This window comes from Mesoplodon bidens (assembly GCF_964165515.1).
Source record: "Mesoplodon bidens genome assembly, chromosome: 4".
Lineage (NCBI taxonomy): Eukaryota > Metazoa > Chordata > Mammalia > Artiodactyla > Ziphiidae > Mesoplodon > Mesoplodon bidens.
The window spans coordinates 129,006,173-129,032,704 of NC_138160.1; the positions used below are offsets into that span (position 1 = coordinate 129,006,173).

At 52.1% G+C, this 26,532-nt stretch overlaps 2 protein-coding genes across 6 annotated transcripts in view; one reads left to right on the top strand and one right to left on the bottom strand.

Annotated features, from left to right (window-relative positions):
* Positions 1-6,292, top strand: part of TCOF1 (treacle ribosome biogenesis factor 1) — a 39,514-nt gene extending 33,222 nt beyond the window's left edge. For 3 of the 5 annotated variants that reach the window (XM_081232794.1, XM_081232798.1, XM_081232797.1), the window contains 6 exons: positions 242-327; positions 862-1,042; positions 2,982-3,530; positions 4,218-4,315; positions 5,064-5,107; positions 5,901-6,292. In XM_081232794.1, coding sequence (XP_081088920.1) covers positions 242-327; positions 862-1,042; positions 2,982-3,530; positions 4,218-4,315; positions 5,064-5,090 — 941 coding nt within the window. In that variant the 3' untranslated portion in view covers positions 5,091-5,107; positions 5,901-6,292. The remainder of the gene's footprint in view (positions 1-241; positions 328-861; positions 1,043-2,981; positions 3,531-4,217; positions 4,316-5,063; positions 5,108-5,900) is intronic. The other 2 variants (XM_081232795.1, XM_081232796.1) reach the window with 2 other exon arrangements.
* Positions 6,293-7,666: 1,374 nt separating this feature from the next.
* On the bottom strand, positions 7,667-16,561 carry CD74 (CD74 molecule). Its single transcript, XM_081233610.1, has 9 exons — positions 16,319-16,561; positions 12,428-12,600; positions 12,151-12,224; positions 11,544-11,606; positions 10,686-10,781; positions 10,323-10,410; positions 9,108-9,299; positions 8,557-8,619; positions 7,667-8,284 (listed from the first exon to the last, which is right to left on the bottom strand). Exons 1-9 carry the CDS (start codon positions 16,393-16,395, stop codon positions 8,274-8,276), a joined length of 837 nt encoding a protein of 278 aa, XP_081089736.1. The 5' UTR covers positions 16,396-16,561; the 3' UTR covers positions 7,667-8,273.
* Positions 16,562-26,532: the final 9,971 nt, after the last annotated feature.

A 26,532-nucleotide genomic window follows, 5' to 3' on the forward strand; every position in this document is an offset into this window, starting at 1 on the left:
GAGCCCCCAGAATCCCAGGGCCATGCCTCCCTTGGGAATTAGAAGGTTTTGGCATTCAGGTGTCTCACTTGGAATGCTGTGAATAGCCGTAGACCTTGGAAGGGAGCAGATGAAGCCTTGGGCGGGAGGGTGAGGCACATACACAGGGACCAGGCCATCCTGGGGCCCTCCTGAGGGCTCTGGCCTGTCTAGCTGGCACAGGGTACCTGGGACTGCCAGTAGGATACCTGTGCTTCTCCAGTAGGCCCAGCCCCCTCCAGGAGGGAGACCTTGGTGGAAGAGACCACAGCAGACTCCAGCGATGATGAGGTGGTGGCACCTTCCCAGGTAACCGCGAGGGAAGGGGCTGGCAACCTTGGGGGCCTTGGGGCAGGAGCCCCAGGCCAGGCTCTTGCCCACCTATGCAGTTGTAGGCCAAGGCCACCCCCTGGCTCATGGGTCTGGGCTCTTCCTTTTCCCGGGGGCCCTGGGCAGGGTCCTGTCCGTGTGGAGCCAGGCTGGCTTCTGCCCCGAGGTCCCTTTTCAGCATAAAGTCGTGAGCTCTTCGAGTCTATAGACAGGGCTTACCTTGATTTAGGTGATCCCCATATAAAAACACTCTTTAACAGATGGGATTTCTTTTAAGGTTATCATCTGTACGTGGCAAATGCTAGTGCTTTTCTGTTTGCATTAGTAATAAGAAGTTTCTTTTTTAAATGTGCCTGTTAAAACTATGTATTAATTAAAATAGTGCAGGAGGTACTCACAGAGGGCTGATGTGCCCACCACCCAGTAGGGCTGGCCCAACCCTCGGGGTCCCTATGCTGGTGTCCTCATAGCAGGCCATGCACTGCTGGGCCTCTTCACACTGGGCTTCTTCAGTCTCTCCTCTCAGGTTATGTGACCCATGGGCTGACTCCGGCCAGTTCCCAGGCTTCAAAGGCCACTCCCAAGCCAGACCCCAACCCCTCGGTTTCCTCTACTCCGGCCACCAGAGATGCCCCGGACGGCAAGCAGGAAGTGGAGCCCCAACAAGCAGCAGGCACCATGTCCCCTAAAACAGGTGAGTCGGGGGCTGCAGGAAGGACACAGCAGGATGTGGAAGGACAAGGCAGGGGCCCCTTTCCCTCCCTCAGGAGCCGTCCCACCAACATGGTCCTATCTGCCAGCAGGGCCTCCCCAAGTGAGGCCTGGTACCCCTGCATCAGGCCTGGAGGTGCTCATCAAAGGGCAGGGGCCTGCGCCCGGGGGGCTGGCTGCTGTGGTCTAGGGCAGCCTGGAGGTTGGGTTATCCAGCCCTGTGGGATGCTGGTGCACCTGGTAGGGTGACCCCTGCCTTAGAGGAGATGCACCTTGACTTTCAGGGCAGGCCTTGGCTCTCTCTAGCTGTCCATGTTGACTTTTCTTCCTAACAGGTAGGCTCATGGTGTGCGGGACATCAGGACTCAGGGTTGCTCAGACAGAAGGTGGGGCCGCGTTTGGAGAAGTCTTCAGCACGTGGCGACGACCCCAGGCTATGGACTGACGTTCTCTAAAGCCTCAGACGAGCCCCTGGCCTCTCTGGACCTCAGTGCCTTAACCAGACAGGGAAGGGGTTGATGCCTCCATTGGTGTCACGTAGAAAATGGCACATGTGGAAAATGGTCACGCAGCGTTTGGAGGGCAGACTGGAGTGCTCAGGTCACCTGGCCTGGGGCATCAGCCACCGCTGACTGTGCCAGTGCTATGGGACATTTAGAGGGTACACCTGGGACAGCTCTAGGGGTTCCCCGGCCTTGGTGTCCTAAGGTGTTTGGTAGACAGGAAGTAGAGGGGTGGGCTGCAGGGGGAGAGGTTGCCGAGGCACCCGGTGCCCTCCTCAGCTCCCTGCTCTAGCCGACTCCTGTCCTCGCCAAGAAGCACCAGAGGACTGAATTGGGCCTCCGTCTGTCCTGCGACCCCCTCTGCCCACCACCCCTGGCCCACTAGGGCTCTGGGGCCAGAGCTGCTGCAGGGCCCACTGCACACTGCCGGGAACAGCCCTTTCCTCCCCACGTGGAGCCGGGGCCAAGCCACCAGCACCTCCCCAAGCCCAGGGTGTCGGCACACTTGTGCTGTGAGGCCCCGAATGGAGCTGAGACCTGCCAAGTCACCTGTGAAGTTGGGGCGGCGTCAGGACATACGCTGAGTCCCACACCCCCCAGTCCCTGGGCTTTATGTGCAGCTTGCCTGATGCCGGGTCAGCAGAGGAGTCATTGCTCACTTTTTTCCCCAGCGTTCTTCTCTTTGTGAGAGGCGGGTGTGACAGGGAGACATTTTAGAGGGGGCTGTGGAAGGTTTTTCACACGTGTAGTCAGCATACAATTATCAAAGGAGAGCAGAGGCGTGGAAAATTCTAAACAAAGGCTGCAGCAGGAGTCGCTCTGGCAGGCAGTAAACCTGCTTAGTCAGCCCCCATGTGCATGTTCACTGCACCCAGCACCCCCAGGCCACGCCACCTGGACCCCTGACCACGGAGGGCCTGGGCCCACTGTGCGCAGGTGGGTGTGAGTTGAATGACTGCATGGCCTTCGCTTTTATTATGAATCTGTGATTTAGATTGGGGGTGAGGGGGCTCACAGTTCATCTAACCCCTCATTTTACAAACAGGGAAACTGAGTTTGGTTGTCAGACCCAGAACCCAGGTCTCCTGCCTCCCAGCGCTAGACTCCTGACTGGTAGATACTATCCCTATCCTGACAGTTAGATTCTTTGATTTGTTGGTAGATTTCAAGCCCATTGATGAACATTCTGGAGTTAATTTCCATCCCCAACCTGAACTTGAGTTTTTAGTGTGAGGGGACAAGAAAAGAGCTCTAAGTTAGAAGCTGGCAGCTGGCCGGAGACCCAGCGGGGCCCCGCCGTCCCCCTCTGTACTGCACCAGAGGAGGTCAGGTCTGTGCTGGAGCCCCTTGACTTTCATTCCACGAGAGGTCTATTTCCTGATTCTCTCCGATCCGTGACCCCGGGTCTTCTCTCCATAGGCAGAAGAGAGGCTAGCGCCACACCTCAGAAGCCCCAGAAGACTGGGAAGGGGCCCAGGAGCCCCCAGGCCTCCATGCTGGCGCTGCAGAGCGACATCACCCGGCGCCTGCTGAGCGAGCCCTGGCCCCTGAGTGAGGCGCAGGTGCAGGCGTCGGTGGCGAAGGTGTTGGCGGAGCTGCTGGAGCAGGAGAAGAAGAAGGCTGTGGGTGCCGCCAAGGAGGGCAGCCGGAAGGGCCGCCTGGGCAACAAGCGGAAGCTCTGCGAAGACCAGACGGCTGCCGGTGCCCCCAGGAGCAAGAAGAAGAAGCAGCTGTCGGCCGGGGATGGTGGGGAGCGTGCGGTCTCCCCAGAAAAGGCCCCCAGGACTTCCAAGGGGAAATCCAAGAGAGACAAAGCGAGTGGTGACATCAAGGAGAAGAAGGAGAAGGAGTCTCCCGGCTCCCAAGGGGCCAAGGAGAAGCCAGAAGGGGAGCCGGGGAAGGTGAAGGGTGAGGGGGGAGACCAAGGCAACCCAAAGAGCAAGAAGGAGAAGAAGAAAGCCGACAAGAGTAAGTGCCCAGTGCAGCCCCGGAGCGCGTTCCCCAGCCCCGCCGAGCGCTGTCGGTCACCTCCCGGGCAGGCAGCCTCCAGCCCGCACAGAGATGGGGCTGAGAATGGCTTGTCCATGGAGGGCAGGATGGGCAAAGCCAGAACCAGGTGCCGGAGCACAGGGGCCACCACTGCTGAGAAGGTGCTCACGGCTCCAGGGCTTGTGCCCACGGAGCCCCGAGCTCCCTCACAGCAGCCACTGCCGCGTGCACTTGCAGCTCAGGCCCCTGCGATCCAGGCTCCTGGACAGCAGCCGCCCCTCAGCACGCTCTGCGACTCCGCATGCGGCAGGGCTGCCTTTAACCCTCACTCCGGCCCTGTACGATGGGTGATAACTCATTCCCATTTACAGGTTGAAAGGGTCTTTTTAAAATAAATGTGTAGAAGTTTTACAGAGTGAGTTCAAGGAAAATGGTAATAGTCCAGATGGTCCATGGATGGAGCAGAAATCACGAGGCTGGCCAGAGGGCCAGGGCAGGTGGTCGCAAAGGCCTACGGACCCGTGCTTTGATGGCTCCCCACGGTGTGGGGCATCGGGAGGGGAGAGCTCCAGGGCCCCTGGAGACCCGCCCCCTGTGTCTCTCAACATTGACGCCAACATTTAAGACTAACACCTGTTGTTTAGCAAGTTTACTTTCTTCCCTTAGAAAAAAAAGACAAGGAAAAAAAAGAAAAGAAGAAGAAAGCAAAAAAGGCCTCAACCAAAGACCCTGACTCACCATTGCAGAAGAAGAAGAAGAAAAAGGTAGAGTGAGTTCCTGAGGAGTCTCAGGCGCAACAAGGGGGCCCAAACCCAGTCCCCAGGGTGAATGTGATCAGCCCCAGCCTCTGCATGTCAGGGTAGGGGTTCGTGTGGGCCAGACCTGGTCCCTGTGCCCCTTCCATTCTCAGGGTCCAGAACGGGGGCTTGTGCGTTGTGATACACTGGAGAAGAGCTAGGGGTGGGGCGTCACCCTGAGGGGCACGAGGTCTGTGCACATGGGCACCATGGAGTGGCCCTCTCTTGCCTGTGAGATAGAAGGATATTCTTACGACAAGTGAAGAAAGCAGAGCCCCCCAGGTGGGCAGGGAGGCCAGGTAGGCTGTTGCAGGTTTCCAGGTGAGAGGAAACGTTCTCTGGGATGTGTGTGCCCCAGCGGGCAGGGCATCCCCACCACAGAAACACACAGTCTGCTTCGTGCATGTCAAGGGCTGATTGCCTGCCTGGCCAGGGAGCCCTCAGCGCCTTGTACTCAGGCGCAGTTCTCACCGTGGCCAGCAGGGCTTCAGCTGTGGTCAGAAAAGCTGAGCATCTGCTGCTGCGAAGTGCGGAGCTCCTTCCTCCAGGGCACACGGGGCGCCATCCCTACCCTCGGGATCTCTATAGCCCCGACTCCGTTCTGGGGCCACGAGTCCTCAGGAGGCCACTGTCACATCCCCTCCTGGTGGGGGCAGCGTGGGTGGGGAGATGCTTCGGGTACAGGAGCCTCTCATACGTACTTCTCTCTTCACAGAAGAAGACGGCAGAGCAGACTGACTGAGGGACACCAGGCGGCAGGTGCACTTCCTGACCCGGGAACCCCTGCTGACCATCTGCTCCCCGGGGAGAGTGGGGGGGCAGGCCCAGCATTCACCGTGGTTCCGGGGAGCTAGACTGGGCTTCGTGGGTAGGCCCTGAGGGGAAGGGGGTTTGGAGAAAGAGGTTGCGTTCCTCAGGGTGAGTGGGTGATGCTGGGAACCAGAGCTGCAGAATCAGAAGTGTCCGGGACAGTCCTGGCATTGACTGACACTGAGTGTGCAGTGGGAGGTGGGCACTGGTCTGGTGCTTCTGTACATGAGGCTAAGGCTTGAGGTCAGGGACAGGTCAGTCTCTCCCTTGCCACTGCCAGTTCCTTTTCCTTATGATTTTGTAATTCTAGGGCATTTGCTCACGGGAAGGAAGATGATTTGCTCAAAACAAGCCATTCTGATGGCTCTGTGCTTCCCAGGTAGTGGTGAAGTGGTTAAGTGATCTGCCTGGCTGAGCTGGCCCCAGCCTGCTGTAAGTGGGGGTAATACAGGCCTAGGCTGGTAGTGAGGATTCAGTGCAGTTAATTAAGCTCTAAAGCACTCAGCCCAGTTCCTGGGACATGGTCAGCACTGACAAGTATCCACCGTGGTTAGTTAATGCCCCTCCCCTGCATAGGAGATGCCAGATTTTGAGTTTGTTCTCCTTGGAGGAGAAACAGGTCAGGAAGTGTGACGTTTCCTTCTCCCAAGGATTTCTTAGCCAAGCGGTGGCCAGCCCCGTGCCTCTTCCCTCTGCCCACCAAGGGTTGGAATTGAATTTTTAACTTCCCCTCCTTCCCCAGAAGATGATGGCCAGCTGCGGTGTCCATGCTGGCCAAGCCAGTGAGCCCTGCAGAGAGGCTGGTCCCGGGAGGAGGAACCACGCCCAGCTCCCGTGACCTCCACTCACTGACCCTGGCCTGACTTCTGTGCCGACAAAGGATGCCTCGTATGGACATGTACAATACATATATATATTTTTTAAGTGACCTGCCCCTCCCTTCTCAGACCCAACATGCCCAGAGGTCTCGGGACTTTCCACTTCTGCCCTGCAGACCCAGTGAGGCTCAGCCTGCGACTCCTTCCATGCCCCTGGTCTCCAGCTATGCTGAGGCTTTGTCCTCTTTTTGTCAGTTTTCTCCCATTTTGTTTGTGTTTTTTGTAATAACTCAGAAAATAAAAGACTTGAAGGAAAGGTGCAAGTTCCCATTGCATCTGGGGCAAACGTTTTGCAATTGGTTGATTCTTGGAAGGGAGAGTCTGGCTGACACTTGCAGATGGACAAACCATCGCTCAGGATTTATTCTTGACCGTGTATCAAGGTTCTGTGATACTGTGGTGAGTGACACACTGTTTGCCAGAGAAGGAGACTCAGCAAAAGGCCCTGGTGTTGAATTGGGTGGGGAAGGCTTCCTGGAGGAGGTGGCATGTAAGCTAAGGGGGAGCTCAGGCATGGTCATGGCTGGTTGCTGGGGTAGGTAGGTCAGGCAGATACCCGGAAGCAAGAAATGGAAGGGGGTCTTCCAAGTCACCTTTTGAAGTTAGGACAAGCTGCGGGCAGGCTCTCTTGAGGTACTTGGTGGCGAGTAGCTGGCAGGGACAGTAGGAGCAGGAAGCCCAGTTAGGACAGAGTTGTCCACTTGTCTAGGTAACAGAGGTTCTGCGATGATGAAGGCAAGAAGTGGAGGAACCTGAAAAATGTGTGAGGGCGACGTCCGCAGGACTTTGTGATGGCCAGTGATGCAGAGGTCCACTTCCCTGAGCCCAGAGTAGTGTGGAGCACCCAAGGTCATGGATTCCGCTCCAAGGCTTTTAGCCTTCTGCTAGAGGCAGCAAGAGGCCGTGCAGAAACAGAACACTGGGCTGGGGAGGTCTGGGAGAGCCAGGGTGGCATCCACATTTACCCTAACTTGGGGCTCCTGGGCCAGGCCCTCCCCCAGGGAGCCTCTCTCCCCTTAAGTGTGTTGATCTAGAACAGAGGCCACAGAGCAGTGTCCTATTGGGCTTCTTTGACCCACAGCAAGTTTTCAGACTTAGAAATGGAGATTTCAGTGAACTTCTTCATTTGGGGCTCCTCTTGAAAAAGTCCAGAAATCTGACCACAGGGGCCTCTGCACCTCCTGGCAACGAGCGGCTGGGGCACCGCAGCGGCCGCCGCTTAACTAGGACAGGGGCCCCCACTTCCACAGCCGCCACTCCCTGGTGATCCCGACACAAGGGCCCATGTTGTTGCCATCTGTCATCACACTCGTACTGTTCTCAGTATAGAAAAGAAAATGGGGACGTGAGAAGCCGGACCCAGTGGAGCTTGTGCTTAAAGAACTGTGAGCAAGAGCCTGTTTCTTCTTGGAAGTAGGGAATAGATCCCGTGTGTGGAACATGGAGACCAAGCGTGTCTGCGTCCAAAGACTGCAGCCCCGCTCCCCACGGCCCGGCCCCGCCCACAGGCATCTGTGTTTGGGCTCCCTGGGCTGTGTCCTCCCACCTAGACCACAGGATGCAAGGTCTGCAGTTCACCCCCTTCGGGGAAACGAACCGGACCCAACAGAGCAGCCGGGAACTGGGAGAGTTCTGTTCACTACCTTTTATTCTCACAGGCGCCGTGGCCCTGAGGGCCGATGACAAGCTTGGCTGTGCAGACAGAACGAGGGGTTGGTAGAAGGGAGGGGCTTCGGGTGGAGAGGCTGGTTCTTCCTGGGTGGGTGATGCTGGGGAGAGGGAAAGGGTGGCTCCTCCCCCACAGTTAATGGGCTGGAAGGCCGAGGCCAGTGGGGGAGGGGACGGCAGAGGCGTCCATCCTGGGGCTTGGGTCAGTGCCATCCCTTCTCCCTACACCTGCCCACCTCTTCCACGGGCCTAGATCTTGGAGCACCATGTGGTGTCAGAAGTGGGGGTCGGCCTGGTTCATGGTCCATCTCCCGGGGCCTTGTGTCTCTGCTAGTGGATGGGGTTTTGAGCAGCAGGGCCCTTGTGCATTGTTAATCTGTGCCGTTCTGATGATTTGATGTGTCCAAGGATGATGGAGAGCCAGGCGCCAGAGTCTCATAGAATGAGGTGCAGGGTGGGAGACGGCAAGGGGAGGGGTGTGTAAAGGAAGGAGAGGGGCTAGGGTAGGGGGCCAGGGAAGCTGTGGCCATGCAGGGCTGGCTGAGTGCTGGCATCTGCGTCTGCTGTGCTCACAGGATGACTGCAGAGAGAGACAGAGCAGGTTAGGGTTGGAGTCAACTGTTGCTGCTCCTTCCCAGCATCCTGTGGCCTCAGAGCAGTCGAGGGCTCTTTACCCTCCACTGCCTCCCGCTTGGGTACAAGTACTGACCGTCATAGCCCCTGAAACCCCCAACCCTGGTCCTCATCTGTGAAATGGATGTTGGAGAATGGCCCAGGGTCATCTACCCACGAGGGAGTAGGCCCCTCGGGGGGTAAGCTGCTAGGGACCAGATCCCCTGCAGGGGCCCTTACCCTGACCGAGATCCTGCTTGGACATGCCCAGCCCAGACGACAGATCCTCCATTTCCAGTGGGTCTGCAAAGGAGCACAGCGTCCCTTGTTAGTTGCAGCCCAGCCTACCGCACCCGTTGACAAGGGGCCTGGGTGGGCTAGTTCTTCCCAACCTCGCCCCGAGCCTGGTGCTTGGTAGAACAGATGTGAATGGAAGGATGCTTGTTGGATGGCTGCAAGGGCAATGAAGTACAGCCGGGGGATTGAATGAGCAAGGCCAAGGAGGGGGTGATGAAATCAGACGGGTGGATCTGGAGACTCCTGGATGCATGCGTGGATGGGTAAAGTGGAAGGACTGAAGGATAAATGAGTAAGTAGATGAGTGTGGGCAAAGGAGAGAAATAAATGCACAAACAGATAAGGAATGCACAGGTGGGTGGATGCATGGCTGAGTGGCTGCCCCCCCAGGAGTTGTCACCTCGAGTGTCCTGGCCCCAGGTGTGCCAGGAGGGACCTCCTGCCCCTCAGCCTTCCTGGTCCTTCCTGCTCCTGGCACAGCGGCCACTGCTTACCGCTGCAGTTATGGTGCCCACGGCTCCTGGTGTGGGGGACCTCGGTGCCGTTGGGGAAGACGCACCAGCAGTAGCCGATGCTCCCATAGCATTGGAGCGGCATATAGTTGCCGTTCTCGTCGCACTTGGGCCTGAACGTGCCCGGGTGGATGTCAGGGATGCGGCTGACCTCTTTCTGGCACTTGGTCAGTACTGAAGCGACAGGCATGGTGAACACAGTGAGTGAGCGAGCTCTGGGCCAGGGTCTCAGCAGAACCAGAGATCCACATACCACTGCTGTGCGCTTAATGCCTTCTGTCCAAATGGCTGTACTTGCTCTACCCATTGCACAGATGGAGAAACTGAGGCCTGAACCAACAAGGTCCAGGATCAAAGAGGAAGTGAATGGCTGTGTGGCTAATTCATCCCAGAACATGATTTCTTCTAACACTCAATGCCTATTAAAGTTTAGAATTGCACCTGTGATTCTGACTTCTAGAGAAAAGCAATGGACACCTTGGTAAGTCTGAGCTTGCATTACTGGGGGTATCCAAGTAGAAGTGGGGGTTACTATGTGATGGGGATGTTATAGAGGGGATTCAGACATTAGCTGGGAGTTGGTCGAGATAGCATCCGATGTGCCCTCTATGACTCTATGATGGAGAACCTGAGGCCCAGAGAGGGGTGGACTGTTGATCTTCCACTTCTGAAACTGAAGCCCAGAGGGAAGAGACTTGCCCAAAGTCACACAGCGAATTAGCATCAGGATGAGAACACAGGACCCATAAAGGCTTTAGGGCTGAAAACCCTGATATACATTGTCCATGAGATGGAAAAACCCCAAGGCCCTCTTATCTAGTACCTGCTGGCTGTGTGACCTGGGAGAGGTACCTTTGAAGGGTGAGAATCATGAGCCCAGCCGTCTCACGGGAACCTGCAGGGTGCAGTGCTGGGTGGGGAAGGTCATTGCCATGACTCCTGGGGGGTGGTTTTTGCTCCAGGCCCCCTTGTGTAGTACCATCCTCCACAAGGAGGGTCACCTCCTGAGGGGAGGACTCTGTACCCCAGACAGGATGGGGGCTGGGGGCAGCCGAGCCCAGAAGAGCAGGCAGGAGAGACAGGAGTGAGAGCTGAGAGGCTGGGAGAGTCCTGTGCATGGATCAGGGAGTGCCTAAGGCTCTACCCCTGAGGGAGCTCCCAGAAACCCTGCCTCCCCAAGGCTCCCATTCCCTCTACCTTTTGGTGGAACTTCAAAAGGCTTGTCCTCCTGCGAGATCTTGCTCATTTCAAACAAGAGCCACTGATGCATCCAGTTCTCAAAGAGCTAATGGGGATAAAGGCAGAGAGTCAGGCTCAGTAGCCCTCTCCAACCCAGCCTGACTCTGTCCCTGGGGACAGAGACATGGAGGGCCAGCGGGAGCCTGGTTCCTCCTTAGAGACCCCACAGGGCTTGGTCACTCTTCCATGGCTGTGGTTTTCTATGTGCTGGTAAACCACCTCCAGCTTCCTGAGAATGGCTTCCCTGCTCACCCCGCCTCTTCCCAAGGCTGCTCTAGATGTCAGGAGAGGGAGGGTACCAGGACAGGGGAAGCTGCTGACCTTCCAGTCCATGCCATCCATGGTGTCCTTAAGGTGTTTCAGGTTTTCTGGGAAGCTCCCCTTCAGCTTCGGGTACACCTTCAAGGGGTCAGCCTTCTGCAGGGTAGCAAGGCAGGCAGGAAGGTTAAAAAGCTTCCTGGCAGGCAAGGTTTAATGTGCAGCCCATGTTCCCCTGGTCTTCTGAGGGCTGGACCCCAGCCCTCAGCATGTTGGAGCTAGTGGGGAGGGGAGGTGGACTGGGTAATCCGGCCACACAGCTACAAGACCCCAGGGCTAGGAGTCGGGAGACCCAGTTCCAGGCCCAGTTCTACCAATAACCCTCAGACTTCTACTCCTTGCAGGCTCCTGTTCATCTTTCGGGTCTCACCTCCTTCAGGAGGACTTCCTTGACCTCATCCCAACCGCCCAGCTAGGTTGGGTCCTCGGCCTCTTTCCTCACAAAGCCCCCTGCACATCCCTCATCACCTGGTCACTTGTCTGTCTCCCATGCTAGCCTGAGATCTCCATGGGACTAGGAGCTGGATCTGATGGCTCCCGATCGTGGGTCCAGAGCCTTGCACAGTGCCTGGCACTGAGTAGACATGCAGCAAAAATTTGGGAAGGAAAAAACAGGCATCTTCAGCAAGTCACTTCCAGACTTTGGGCTTTGGTTTCTCCATCCCAAACACAAAACGGAGTGGCAGGTCTGGACTTCATATAATGTTTAAGGGCCACACTTGTCTTCCTTCACTAATCTCGTGCTCTCATATTGGATGTCTGCTGTGAGCCAGGCATGGTGCAGGTCTTGAAGCATAGCCTCACTGGGGGCTTATGGGGACGGGGCAGGAGGTCAGGGATGCCTGGCCGGGTTCCACTCACCAGGAGCACCTGCATCACATGGTCCTGTGTCATGTTGCCGTACTTGGTGACGTTCTGCATGGGCTGTGGAAGGAAGGAATAGGGTGTTTCCCAGCACTGGCCCATGGAGGAGGGGCCCTAGAGCAGAGCCAGTAGCTGGGGTCTGGGTGAGAGTGTGGATTCCCAGATGTTCAACAGGCCCACCTCTGCCACCTCCAAATGTGAGAGCTCAGGCAAGTCACTACCTTCCTGCCTCAATGTCCTATTCGTCAACTCTGCATAGGCTTTCCTGCCCAAGGCTTTGTGGACAGGAGATCGTTTTGTGAACAGAGACATTACCCATATGTGATATCAAGGGCTTTGAGAATAGGAGGGACTGTGAGATGCTCTGGGAAATGAGAAGTATTTTGTAAGTTGTGGAGGACTGAGCCCTCTTCCCAGGGAGGGCCCCAAGAGGCTCCTTCCTCCCCCACCTCTGGAGTTCCTCCTCCTCCCCCAGCAGTCAGGAAGGACCCCCTCTCCAGCTCTACTTTTCCCGGGCCAGCTGTCCTCCCCTGTCCCTTGGCACCTGCCCTCCATCCAGGCTAGGTAACGCTTCCCTCTTCCGCCGCCCTGGGGCTGGCCTTACCTCCGGGCCTCCCATGGGCAGCACCTGCATCAGCATCGGGGTGGCGAGCCGCATCTTGCTCAGAGGCTTGGCAGCTGTGGGGCAGAAGATACAGCATGAGCGTGACCCCAGGGAAGAGGGCACTCAGCTCCGGGGACCGAGATCTCAGACCCAGATGAGGGGCTGGAATTCCAGACCAAAGAAGGGACGGCGGGCACAGCTGGGTGCAGGAATGAGGGGTTTTCTGAGGTGAGGGACGGGGGGGTGAGGGCTGTGGGGATAGAAGTGGGGCACGCACACTTGGGAAGCTTCATGCGCAGGCTCTCCAGCTGCAGGTTCTGCGAGGTGACTGTCAGCTTGTCCAGGCGGCCCTGCTGCTGGTACAGGAAGTAGGCGGTGGTGGCCTGGCCAGCCAGGAGCAAAGTCACCAGGACGGAAAAGCCTGTGTACAGGGCTCCACGGCTGCACTTGCTGTTGGGGGAAGGGGAGATAGGTCGGAAGAGGGTCCGCGGAGGCGGCTGCCCTGAGGACTAGCAGGGAGTGGGGAGTGTGCCCCCCATTTCCAGCCCTCGGCCCTCAGCTACCCCTAACAAACACACACTTTAAACACAGGTGCCTGTGAACCTGCAGCTTGAAGATGTTCCCCAGACCCCCTACCTCCAACCAGTGCTGCCCCTATAGCCCTTCCAGGTGGAAATCCTGGAGCTGCCCCTGGGCCTAGGCTGCGTGGGGAAGAACCGGGGACAAGTGCCTTGTCTTCTCCAGGCCTTGGTCCCACCTGTGCAATGAGGGGTTGAGGTGGAGGATCTCCCCAGGTTCCCTCTACCAGAGGATCTCCTGAGGATCAGGGCTGCCCTCCAGGCAGCCCCCACTATGCACCCAACCCCTGCAGTGAAATCAGAGACGAAGGAAGGAAGTAGGGCCTGGACAGCAGAGCATGCAGCCCACCTGAAAAAGAGAAGTGAGGCCTTGCCATTTTTAGGAGTGGGTTGGGTGCATCAGACAATGTCTGGCTGGAGCAGGGCCAGGGACCACCCCCTGTGGGAATACATCCGCTGCCCAAGACACTCCCTGTGCCTCTGAGCACATCTCTGCCATTCTCTGGGCCTGTTTCATGGGTACCTCTCACATCAGCAATTCTAGAACTTGGTGGTCATCATCTGAAGTAAGATCTGTCTGTGACCACAGAAGTATTCTGAATGGTAATATCTACCGGGGGTGGGGGTTAGGGAGCAGTGTGGGGCGTATCTCAGCAGGAGTTTGGTGCCTGAGCCTGTATGACCTGGGAGAACGTCTCACGCTCTCTGGACTGGCTGGCTGCACAGGGAGGGGTGGCCGGACCTTGGCCAGCCCTTGGAGCTATTGGACTTGGATACAGTTTTGAGGGCACACGTACATATTATGTGTGGGGGAAGTAAGGATCCCACCCCAGGACCCTGAGAGTTCCTGACCGGATTGTTTTTTCCCACCTACCCCAGGAATAGAACTACTAGGACCCCACTGGAAATTGAGGACGAGACTGCACCCTGCTTACTCCAGCAATCAGCAAGCACAGTTTAGGAACCTCCCGGAATACCCCGCTGCCTAGTAACTCATGACATCACACACATGGCTCATTCTCACTGGCTCTCTGCTTGTCAGTCCTCTGTGATTTCTGGGCCAAGGCCCAGCCCAAGGGATTATTCTGAAAGGAGAAAGTAAAAAGCCTGTGTGGAGAAAAGGAGAAAAACCGACAGGAGGGGAAAACAAATCCTACTTGTTGGCCTTCCCAAGGAACAGGGGTGGCCTGGCCTCTGAAGTGGTGAAAAGTCCAACCAAGTCTGGGTCTTGCCTGAGTTCAAGCTCTACAGTCTCACCCCTTCAGCAGCCCCACCCCCAATCTAGCCCCAGCTCTGCCTCCCGCCATCCCCTCTCTGAACCTCAGTTTCTCATAAGGCCTGAGACTCTAGAGGGTCATAATGAAGACGAGACCATGTAACCTGGATTGGAATCCTGGTTCTGCCACTCCCTTAGCTCGGGGACCAGGGGCACGTCACTTAACCTCTCTGAGTAACTTGAGGTAAGAACATCTACTCTACTCAAAGGTTGTTATATAAAATAAGAGCGGGGGTAAAACTCTCGACTCCATACCTAGCATGTAGTTAGCACCCCATAAGTAACACTGAGCACTAATCTCAAAGGAGTTAATAGTTAACTTTAGCATCTGGATTCCTTCCTCTTTATGCATCTTGATTGCCTGCCTCCTGCTTCTAGACAAAGGCCAATTCTTGTCACCCCTCTCTTTTTTTTTTTTTTTTTTTTGCGGTACGCAGGCCTCTTACTGTTGTGGCCTCTCCCGTTGCGGAGCACAGGCTCTGGACGCTCAGGCTCAGCGGCCATGGCTCACGGGCCCAGCCGCTCCGCGGCATGTGGGATCCTCCCGGACCGGGGCACGAACCCGTGTCCCCTGCATCGGCAGGCGGACTCTCAACCACTGCGTCACCAGGGAGGCCCTTGTCACCCCTCTCTTCACTTCCTCCTTTCTACTGCCTCTTTCTTGACTAGTTATAATAATTGGCCAAAGTCGGGAGCCAACCAGAACTAGCCAACCAGAACTACAAATGTTGCCAGGCAGAAGTGTTCACAAAAGGATCCAAAACAGGCCAGGACAGTTTTTAGAAGCAGTAATTGAACTGAAAGGAAAATGAGACAAGGATTTGACGAGGGGGCACCCTTTCTGCTCACTGAGCCCATGCTGGGTCTGCAACTCACTGGGAGGCCTGAGCTCAGAGGGGGACCCATCTCCCCTCCCTGCAAATCGTGCCTCTAGAAGGAGGTCAGATGGTAGAATAAACTCAAACTTTGATATCAGACTACTCCTGGGTTCAAATTCTGGCTCCAGTATTCAGTAGCTGCGATAACTTAAGTAAGTCACTTACTGATATGTCTCAACTTTCTCATGTAAAGATGGGAATAATAAAAGTACCCAACTCATAGGGTTTCTAAGAGAATTACGATTGAGTTTAGCATTTAGTTATATATCTAGCACAAAATTAATCATAGTAATGGCTAACAGTGACTGAAGATTGGTGACAGGTATACAGTGAATAGGAACTATTATCATAACTCCTGTCATAGTTGTTATTATTACTACTACTGAGACCCAGAGAGAAACACTGATTTACACAAGTCACACATGACAGTAGCAGAACCTGGACCAGACTCCAGCCCTCATAAGAGTCGGCCCTCCTAGCCATGGGATTCCCCAGGATTTTCACAGGCTGTGAAAACGGTCTCTAAAGGTCTCTAGTCACCTGTCCCACAGTATGCAGTTCCTCATGACACCTTTTTGAGAGTCTCTCCCAAACCCATTTCTGCCTGGCAACAGCTGACATCACAACTGTAGTTCCCTGTCATTTGCAAATTATTTGGGGAAGCAGGGGCATTAGGGTAGCTGCATTCTAACCACCCCCCTTTCTTTTCAGGGGAACAGATGGATGAGGCCATCTTGGAGTTGGGAAGGGGTCCTCTGGATGGCTGTGCTGGCCCCTTGCTGCAAGGGAGAGGGGCACAGGCAAGGTACCACCCACATCAGCCCACAGTCCCTTCTAGAAATTTAGCCAGAGCCCCCCTCACCCTTTTTTGATCCCCCTCCAACATCTCTCATTCCCTCCTGTGATGGCAAATGTCTCCATCTACTCTGCAGACACCTGCAACTATAATTCCCTTGATATAAACACATATAGCAATTTATGGTAACTAGGGGGAAACTCCTCTATGATGAGCTGCTTCTACCAATCTCTTTTAGAAAATCTACTTCTCCATCTAGGATCCATACTATTTTCAAAATCTGGTCCAAAAACCTGGTTCGAACCTAGGCCTCATGGCCCAGCTTCAGGGGACCCTGTGAAGCTCCTGATATTGTGTGAAGCTCTAGGGAAGGAATCCAGAGCTCTCCTGATTTTCAGAAGAGAAGTGCATGATGCATAGAAAGTTAAAACCCCTGTCCTAGAGGAGCTCCCTCACTTTACAGGAGGGAGAACTGAAGCCCAGAGCGGGCTAGAGACTTGCTCAAAATCACCCGGTTAGCACTGGGGTCAGAGCCCGAGTCCATGCCTCCTCTGACTCCTGGTCTACCGCTCCTCCTGTAGCACGTGCGCACTCTGTGCGATCCAAGGTCTGTGTGCTCTCTCCTGCCGTTCACACATACCTCTCCTGGGCTCCGGGGCGCTGGCCCAGCATGGGCATCTGCTCATGGTTGGAGATGAGGTCGCGTTGGTCTTCCATGGTGCTGACCTCTGGTCTTCCCCACGCCTGCTGCTGCTGCTGCCTCCTGCCTGTCTGGGATGCTGAGCCCCTGGCTCACCTCTTGAAATTGGGGCTGAGAAGGAATCTGATTCGTCCACAGGAGGGTACTCCGCCCACCTAGTAGAAGTGGAAGTGAAAGCCACAGAGCTGGAAATACCCCCCACTTGAGAAAAGCTGCCTTTAAGGGGGCAGGATGAGTAGGGGGAGGTCCCCCAGGCAGGTGGAAAGGCCAGCATGCTTCCACTGGCTGCCCAGGGCCCTCGTCACTTGTTTCTGGGCAGACCTGTGGATTCATAAGGCTCTTTGGATGTTTTGAGAAACAGGCAAATGTTCACTCCCTAGACAGGAAATCACTTTGAAGCAAAAAATACCGAAAATGCTTTGTTTGTCTCCCCTCTCACCTATTGGATGAGTGGGTGCAGAAAGGGGCTGTTCCCCCTTTGTGAACTTAGACAAGTTCCTCTCCTCTCAGTCTCAGTTATTTCATCTCAAAATGGAGGAGGAAAGTTGGATTCACTGTTCCCTCTGCTTTCTTCTAACTCAAGCATTTTATGAACCTGAGTCCATGGTTCGAAGGCTCTGGTACTAATATTTGCCACAACTTACCAAGCCCTCCTTTGTGCCAGGCACTGTGCTAATCGTTTTGCTTGCTTTGTTTCATTTAATCTTTACAGTAACCCTTTAAGGGCTGTTTTATTTTATTATCTCCATTTACAGATAGGGACACTGAGGCTTTTGAGAGGCTACATGTTTGCCCAGGATCGTGCATCCAGGAATTGCAGCCCATGATTTTAACCATTCTACCCTCTGCCTCCTCATGCTCAAATTGCGTCATTCAAATTCATGAAAGCGGGGACCTCTACAGGGAGGGAATGAGGAGGGACTGGGAAAGGGTGCCCAGGGGAGGTTTAACTGTGCTGGCATGGTTTTATTTCTGACTATCTGTGGCTTGTAGACCATATTTTTTAAATTAATCTTTATGTCTTTTGTGTGTGTGTTTAAATTGTCATTAATAAATTTATGGTCGATAAGTACATGAAAAGATGTTCCACATCACTAGTCATTAGGAGGCAAATTGAGGCCACAGTGAAGCACCACTTCACATCCACCACAAGGGCTATAATCAAACAGACAGATAACAAGTGTTGACAAGGATGTGAAGGAATTGGAACTCATATATTGCTGGCAAGAATGTAAACTGGTGCAGCTACTTTGGAAAACAATTGGGCAATTTCCCAGAAAGTTAAATACAGAGTTACATATGACCCAGTAATAATTCCACTCCTAGATATCTACTCAAGAGAAATGAAAACATGTATCCACACAAAAACTTCTTAGTTTTTGTGTGGATACGCAAATGTTCATAGCACCATTATTCATAATAGCCTCAAAGTGAAAACAACCCAAATATACACCAACTGATGAATGAGTAAACAAAATGTGATTTATCCGTACAATGGAATATTATTTAGCCATAAAGAAGAATTAATATCACAATAAAACTTATTTTTTAAAAAAGGAATGAAGTACTGATTCATGCCACAAAATGAACTCTGAAAACATCATGCTGGGCTTCCCTGGTGGTGCAGTGGTTAAGAATCCACCTGCCAATGTAGGGGACACGGGTTCAAGCCCTGGTCCAGGAAGATCCCATATGCTGCGGTGCAACTAAGCCCGTGCGCCGCAAATACCGAGCCTGCGCTCTAGAGCCCATGAGCCACAACTACTGAAGCCTGCATGCCACAACTACTGAAGCCCGCTTGCCTAGAGCCCATGCTCTGCAACAAGTGAAGCCACTGCAGTGAGAAGCCCATGCACCATAACTAGACAAGGCCCGCATGCAGCAACGAAGACCCAACGCAGCCAAAAATAATAAATAAATATATTTATTTTTTAAAAAGAAAACATCATGCTAAGTGAAATAAGCCAGACACAAAAGGCCACATATTGTATGATTCCATCTATTTGAAATGTCTGGACTAGGCAAGCCATAGAAACAGAAAGTAGATCAGCAGTTGCCAGGGGCTGGGGGGAAAAGGGGATGGGGAATGACTGCTAATGGGTATGGGATTTCCTTTCAGGGTGATGAAAATATTCTGGAATTAGATAGTGGTGATTGTTGCACAACTTTGTGGATACATGGAAAAAACACGGAATTGTACCATTTTAAAAGCTTGACTATTGTGTGAAATTTATAGCTCAATTTAAAAACAGATTTCTTGGTAATGATAGCTAGAACACATATATAGCTTTGCTTTCTCTTTCACTTGGCTCTGTCACTAAAATGGCAAAGAGTTGCCTTTTTTTTTTTTTTTTTTTTAGTGTAAATCTATAAGGACAAAGAGAACAGGAGAAAACAGTGCAGAATTTTGGAAGCTGGAAAGCAGGTGGATTAGATGTAGTCATTAACAGACCCCAGAAAGCTTAATCCTAAACCTGCAGCTAGAAAAGCTGAGAAGCCACCAATTTACATGATAGAACAGGCTCAGGAATTGAGGTATTGGGCACACTGGGTGGGAGTACAGGTGGGGCTAAAAAGAAGATTCCTTGGAAGTCTGCTTATGAAAACAGTTGGATATCCATGTCCTCTCACTCCCCAACTATCCCTCCCTCCCTGAAAGAGGACTGGAAGTCCATCCCCAGGCACAGTGCAGGGCATGGGCCCAGTTCTAAAGCTGAGAGTCCCAGCCTTCTCCCCAACCCAGTTCCCAGAATGCCAGAAGCCAGACCTTCTTTCTCCAGGCAATAAATGAGAGAAGGCTTCCCTGGAGAGCATGACCATCCCACAAGGAATGACCTAAAGATGCTGATATTGGGGTTCAACAATGAAACAACCCAGCCAGATAACCCTGTAGGGAAGCCCTCAGTAAATAAGCCCTTCACATGGGTCATGGCTTCCACTTGATTTTTTAGACAATCAAGGGTCATGGGACATCTGAAGTAAACCTCTAACATAAAAGAGAGTGAACAAAACAACTAACCAAACCCCCAAAACCATGGAGGAAGCGAACAGTCATCAATAGCCTTAGGGAGATAAAGGATGATACTGCACCCATGAAACAAGAATAGGATGCTATAAAGATAGAAGTACTGTTAGAAGAAGAACAACAAAAAAATCTCTTAAAGACTGAAAATATGAGGGTAGATAGATATTAAACAACCAGTAGGTAAAAGATAAAGGTTTTGTGTGTATGTATGTGTGTGTGTGTTTTACCTCCCAGAAAGTAGACCACAAAGATAAAAAGAAAGAAATAGAAAAGATAAGAGAATTAAAGACCAGTCCAGGATGCCCAATAGCCAAATATCAGAGATCCAGAAATAGGGAACAGAGAAAATAGAGGGGAAGAAATCAGTGAAAAAATTCAGTACAATTTCCAGAACTCAAAGACAAATTTCCAAACTGAAAGGGCCCAGTGAATACCAGGGACAAAGTATAAAAATATTTCACACCAAGGCACATCAAGTGAAGTTTCAGAAAAATAAAGACAAAAGGAAAGTTCCACAGAAAGAAATAAACAAGACAGATATAAAGGACCGGGAATCAGAATGACTTTGGACTTCTTTTTTTTTTTTTTTTTTTGCGGTACATGGGCCTCTCATGTCTAAAGTCTAATGCCTTTTCCTTGTGAAGCAGCTTTAGGCCAAGGCTGAGGGTGACCCCAAGGGTCATCCTGACCTCGTCCACAGGAGGCTGGAGATGATTCCAGCTAGGAGGGTGGGCTGGATGATGGCTCCCTCCTTTTCTTCTAGTAGGGTAAGAGGTCTCAGTTGTCACACAGGCCCCGCTGCCCAGTGGAGCAGCCCCGTACTACCCACCCTCCTGCATGGGGATGGAGATAGAATGACAGGAAGAAGGAAGGCTTGGTATCTGCCACACCCTGAGGGGTATCCAGGGTTAAGGCAGGATTCTGCTCCCCCACTGTTCGTATGAAGAAAGTCTGGCTCAGAAAGCGGAAAGGAACTGGCCCAAGGTCACACAGAGCTGGGACTGGTCTAAACAAAAGAGCTCTGAGGCCAACTTGCTGGATTCACATTCTAGTTCCAAAATGGCAGATCCCAGGGCTGAGAAAGGGAAAACACAGGTGAGTCGGAGACATCTTTTTTTCCCAGAAAGCGAAGAAGTGCTCAAAGACGGCTGGAGTTTGTCAGAAGGACCCTGGAGCCAACTTGAAGAGGCATCTGCCAGCCAAATATGAGACAATTCCAGCATCAATAGGAATAATTTACCCCGCCCCTTTAAAAGGAACTATATAGTTCAATCCCAGCTGATGAGGAAAAACCCTTCTTTCTAGAAGAATGCAAGCTAACTAATGTAAAAGAAAAGACAGAATTAGAAAATCACCTGTTTGTAACCCCCAGTGTAATAATTAACTCAGGCAAGGACCACCAATAGATGCCAAAACCATGAGACAAAGGGTTGGGGGAGAACAGGATATCCACATGCCATAGTATCATCCCCAAAGTCCTTGCTGGTTGTTTACAGGAAAAGGCACTCTCCAATGGTGCAGCCCTGCTGTCACCACCACATGATCAAACTTCTGGCATCACCAGTGGTGGAGCAACGTGACATCATGTATTTCCTAATGGGGTAAGATGCTCAGCCGGGGAGTATCTTTGCTAAAAAAGTCATTAAATGAATCTGCCTTTAGACCTAAATTCTAGTTTACAGGACACAGAAGAACAAATGAAATAAAACTATGAGGAAACAGACAAATTCAGAGACAGTCTACAAACAACAACTGTACCCATCGAAGAGTCAATGTCATGAAAAAAGTGAGTGTGTGGGTGTGGAGAGGGTTCTATATTTTAAAAGCTTGAAGAAATGTAACAACCAAATGTAATTGGTAAATTTTGACAAGATTTTGGTTGGGAAAAAATCTGGAAGAGATTTTTATTTGGTTTTGTTTTTTGGGGTTTTTTTTAAATACAATTTTTTAATTAATTTATTTATTTTTGGCTGCATCGGATCTCCCTTGCTGTGCGTGGGCTTTCTCTAGTTGCAGCGAGCGGGGGCTACTCTTTTTTTGCGGTATGCAGGCTTACTGTGGTGGTTTCTCTTGTTGCAGAGCACGAGCTCTAGGCGTGTGGGCTTCAGTAGTTGTGGCATGCAGGGTTCAATAGTTGTGGCTCGCAGGCTCTAGAGCACAGGCTCAGCTGTGGCACATGGGCTTAGCTGCTCTGCGGCATGTGAGATCTTTCCGGACCAGGGCTCGAACCCGTGTCCCCTGCATTGGCAGGCGGATTCTTAACCACTGCGCCACCAGGGAAGTCCCTGTTTTTTGGGGGGTTTTGGCCGTGCCACAGAGCATGTGGGATCTTAGTTCCCCGACCAGGGATCAAACCCGCATCCCCTGCACTGGAAGTGCAGAGTCTTAACCATGGGACCGCTGGGGAAGTCCCTGTAAGAAATATTTTTAAGAAGCTGGGGCAATTTGAATATGGACTGAATGTTAGCTGATACTTGGGAATTATTACTGCTTTTCTTAGGTGCAATAATGGAACTTTAGTCTGCTAGAAAAATATACTTTTAGAGGCCGAAGGCTGAATGAAGTTCTTGGAGGTGACATGACATGAGGTTTGCAAGTTATTTTCAAAATAGGAAAAAAAGATAGAAAGATAATAGATAAAATTAACAATAGGTGAATCTAGGTGGTGGGTATATGTATGAACATCTTCTCTGTATGTTTGAAATTTTGAATAATAACTGGTTAGAAAAAAAGTAAAGGCAGTTGTGTACAAATCCTATTTCCTGCTATATAAGAACTGTGCTAGCTGCTAAGAAGACACTATATTCCCATCACTGTTACCTTGACACATTATTACATTGACAGGGGGCTCTTTCACAGCATGAGCACAAAATGTGTGTTGTAAGCCTCCTTGAAATTTCTCAGAAACTATCAAAAGTTTTGTTTTGATAAGGAAAAAATTCCAGCTCCACTACTACAGGATGTGTGATTTTGAGCAAATTACTTAACTCCACTGTACCTCAGTTTCCTCACCCGTAAAATGGGCATACTAATAGAACCTAAATCATTAGATTGTTGGGAGTATTGAATGAATTAATATACATATGCCTGATGTAGAGACTAAGTGTGCAATAAATGTTAGGTAGTTCAGTGATAAATTTTTTTCTGCAAAGCTGCTGCATCTGAATCTGGGACCCTGCCTGTACCCAGAGATTTGGAGCTGCTCAACAGAGCCAGAGGGGGCCTCCTCCTCCCCCTCTGGATCATTCTGGGAGTCTCCTCCTGTGGTGTCCCCATTAAGCTAGTCTAGGTTGAGATGCAACCCAGTGGTCTGGGCACTCCAAGACCCAGAGGTGTGAGTTCCTGCCAGATCACCGGGGTAAGCCAGGAGGTGGAATCCCCCAGGACCTCTCCCATCCTGTTTTCCTCCTTGGTCCCAAAGTCCCTGAGAGGAAAGAGCCACCCCAGGTGGTAGGCAGTGCATGTCCAGCCCTATCTACCACCCCACATGGCCTGGCCATCCTTTCTGTGTGGGGGCCCCTTGGACCCTAGCACACCTTGGCCACGAACAAGGGGTCGGTAAAGGTCCTCTTTGTGGGGAAGGAGTAGGCCTGGGCTACAGTCCTGTACCTGTTATGCCTGGCCTGGGCAAGCCACTTACTTCACTTCTTTCACTCACTCATTTACGCATTCAACAATTATTTATTGCACATCTACTTTGTGCCAGGTCCTTGGGCTACATAAATGAACAAATCAGACAAGTATCCCTGCCCTTATGGAGTTTACATTCTAGTGGGAAACAAACAAGTAAGTTTGTTTATCAAAGAGTGATGGCAGGAACTTCCTTGGTGGCGCAGTGGTTAAGACTCCACGCTCCCAGCACAGGGGGCCCCTGTTGGATCCCTGGTCAGGGAACTAGATCCCACATGCATGCCACAACTAAGAAGCTGGTGAGCCGCAACTAAGGAGCCCATGAGCCGCAACTAAGGAGCCCTCCGGCCGCTACTAAGACCTGGCACAACCAAATTAATTAACTAATTTTAAAAAGAGTGATGGCAGACACTAATATATATAAAATGGATAACTAATGAGAACCTGCTGTATAGCACAGGGTATTCCACTTCGCTGTACAGTAGAGGCTAACACAGCATTGTGAAACAACTGTACCCCAATAAAAAAAAAAAGAGTGATGCCAGAGATCGGGAAAAGGAAAGGTATTACTGTAGCAGCAGGATAGGGGCAGGTTGTAGTACTTTATAGGGTGTTGGGCTGGGCCTCATTGACAAGGCGAGATTTGGGCACAGGCTTGAGGTGGTTAATCAAGCCCGTGTCTGGGTGAAGGATTCCCTGGACAGAAGGAACAGCCAGAACAAAGATCCCAGAGTGGGGATGCACCCGGCATAGCTGAGGAACAGCAAGGAGGCCAGTGTGGCTAGAGTGGCGCCACTAAGGTGGAGCATGACAGGACATGAGGTCAGCAAGTTCTGGGGTCAGATCCTGTGGCCATTGTCACAACCTTGGCTTTTACTCTGAGTAAAATCAAGAGCCATGGGAAGGCTTTGAGCAAAGGAGTGTCATTATCTGACTTGCAGTTTAAAAGGGTGGTTCAGGCTGTGTTGACAATCAGTACAATAGGGGCAGATAATCCCCACTGCCTCATGGCACTGCTGTGAAGGTCCAAGGAGAACTGGGGTGCGGAAACATTTTATACTGAATATAGTATAGTGTTTCTGGGAGAAAGAAACTAGTTGCTTCACTCCTTCCCATCCTACTGAAGGGACAATTGAGTGAGGAGAGGATTTAATTTGCCCTAGGTCAGATGTTCTACAACCAATTTAGGATCTGGGAATCCCCTACTCTTCTCCCAGCTGCTCTTCTTTCTCTGGCAGGTAGGTTAACAGCATGACCTTTGGACACGTGATCTCAGCTAGCACAGCTGAGCAGGACTGACGGAGCCTTCCCCTAGAATTCATTCATCCAACAAATATGTATCAAGCACCAGTTCTGTGCCTGTCACTAGGACACAGGGGCATTTGGAGACACCTGGCGATGGCTGAGCCCCAGTCTCACGCGGAGACCAGGCCACCAGTGGCTGAGGTTGGGCTTAGGGGTCGGGGTCAATCTGTGGCTGGGGTCAGGTCACAGCTGAGGCTGGAGGCAGGGAGACCAGTCAGGAGGCTGTGGTGAAAAGTCAAGCTGGAGAGGCAGGCCTGTTGGAGGCTACAGCTAGGAGCATTGGAGGAAAGGTGACGAAGAATAAAAGCGTCAGGAGGAAGTCCACAGGGCTCAGGCAAAACTGGATATGGATAGAGGGGTGAGACCAAGATGCCTGCTGAGCTTTTCTGCTTGGGTGATGGAGATGATGTCATTCACAGAAACAAGAAGTCCTTGGCACATTTGAGGAACAGAAAGAAGTACAGTGCATCTGAGCCTAGTGAGTGAGGGGAAGGGTGGTTTCAGATGCTGTTGAGGGGACAGGCTGGGCTGCAGCTTACGTATTATTCCAAGAACAATGGGAAGCTGGCAAAGGGTGTCAAGCAGGGAGGGGCTGGGGCTGGTTTATGTTTTTATATGATGTGCGGCATATAGATTTACCAAGGGCAGGAGTGGAAGCTTGGAGATCAGTTAGGAGTAAAGTAAAGTAAAGTTTAGGTGAGAGACGGTGGTGGAGACAAGGAAAAGTGGATGGGTTCGATAGCTGTTTTGAAAGTACAAATGTCAGGACTTGCTGTGGGAGTGAGTTCAAAGACGGTGGCCGGGTTTAGAGCTATACAATGGATGGTGGCATTTGCTGGGATGGAGAAGATGGGAGAACACATTCTGGAATCGGTAGACCCTAGAGTTTGGTTCTGGCTGTATTCTGTGTGACACTCACGTGTTGACATCAAGTAGATGATTGAAGGTCCCAGACTGAAACTTGAAAAAGAGTGAGCATACACCTTTGTAAATGACCAAATTGCAGACAGTATTTTCAACCATGGGATCAGGGCTGAGCTCTGGGGACCCTCAATGTGTAGAGATCGGATGAGGAGCAGTGCAGAGGAGTGGTCAGGGATCAGAAGGAAAATGGGGAGAGGGTGTGATCACAGATCCCAATAAAGGAGTGAAGGAGTGTCAGCTGTGTCAAATATCACTGAGGGAAATGCCCACTGGTCTGGGCCACATGGAGGTCACGGGAGATCTTGACAAAAGCAGGTCTGAGAATTGGGTTGGGAGGTGATTGGGAGGGAAGAAGTGAAGCCAGCATGGGAGGGGGAGCAGAGAGGTGAGGGTAGCCCCTGGAAGAGAACACAGGTCACGGTGTTTGAACATGTTTGTCCAGATGGGAACACCTCAGGAGGGAGGGCGGGAGGGAGGGAGGGAGGGACTGATGGTGCTGAAGAGGAGGGGTTCTGCCGAGCTCCTGCGCAGTGAGTCCCTGGTACTTCCACAGAGCCGCCCCTGAACCGCAGGGTCGTGTGGCTGACCAGCCTCCTCCCCAGGCAAGAGTGGTCCTGGAGTGCCTCTCTGCGAAGGCACCAGACCAAATCCCTGACGCCTCTCTTTTCCTGCTCTCTGGCTCTCAGACCTGCCTCCTCAGCCTGGCAGCTCATTTCCCAATTGCTACCACCAACAGCCCATCCACTGGGTTTGGGGAAAAAGTGAAGCTTTCTGAATTACACCAAGGCCTTGGCTCCTGACTTTCCTGACTTGGCGGATATCTGTCTCATCTCTAATTGAGTATAAATTATTCCTTGTGTTTTCTCATTTTATTGTCACAATAGCCCTGTGAGCCTCAGGGAGATTAAATGAGATGTACAAACACTAGCCAAGTGCCAGCAAGTGGCAAACCCAGGATTTGAGCCCAGGTCTGACCTGTCCGCAGAGCCCATTCTCTTAAGTACCTTGCCTCCCATAGAGCCCTTAACTCACTTTGACCAGTCTTAGTGAAGGCCATGCCGCCTACAGCCCCTATTCCCAAGGGGTTGGATTCAAAAGGCAGATAGGATTCCTTCCCAATCCTTGTGGGCAGTGTCTACCTTCATTACTCTCCAGACAAGCTTAATTGTCAGTGCACTAGTTCTGTCCTTGGGAATGGTCCTTTTGGAGCATTTCCTCACATCTCTGGCGCTCTGCTTACATGCCTCCAGAGCACAGAGCTCAGTACCTC

What these genes read in the sequence shown, in the direction of transcription:
- CD74 (XM_081233610.1), bottom strand. Translation starts at nt 16,395, where the DNA reads ATGGAAGACCAACGCGACCTCATCTCCAACCATGAGCAGATGCCCATG. An exon ending in ATGTGATGCAGGTGCTCCTG is followed by an intron (nt 10,782 to 11,543) that starts GTGAGTGGAACC and finishes GCTACCCTGCAG; the next exon opens with AAGGCTGACCCCTTGAAGGT. An exon ending in TTTTGAAGTTCCACCAAAAG is followed by an intron (nt 9,300 to 10,322) that starts GTAGAGGGAATG and finishes CTGTCGCTTCAG; the next exon opens with TACTGACCAAGTGCCAGAAA.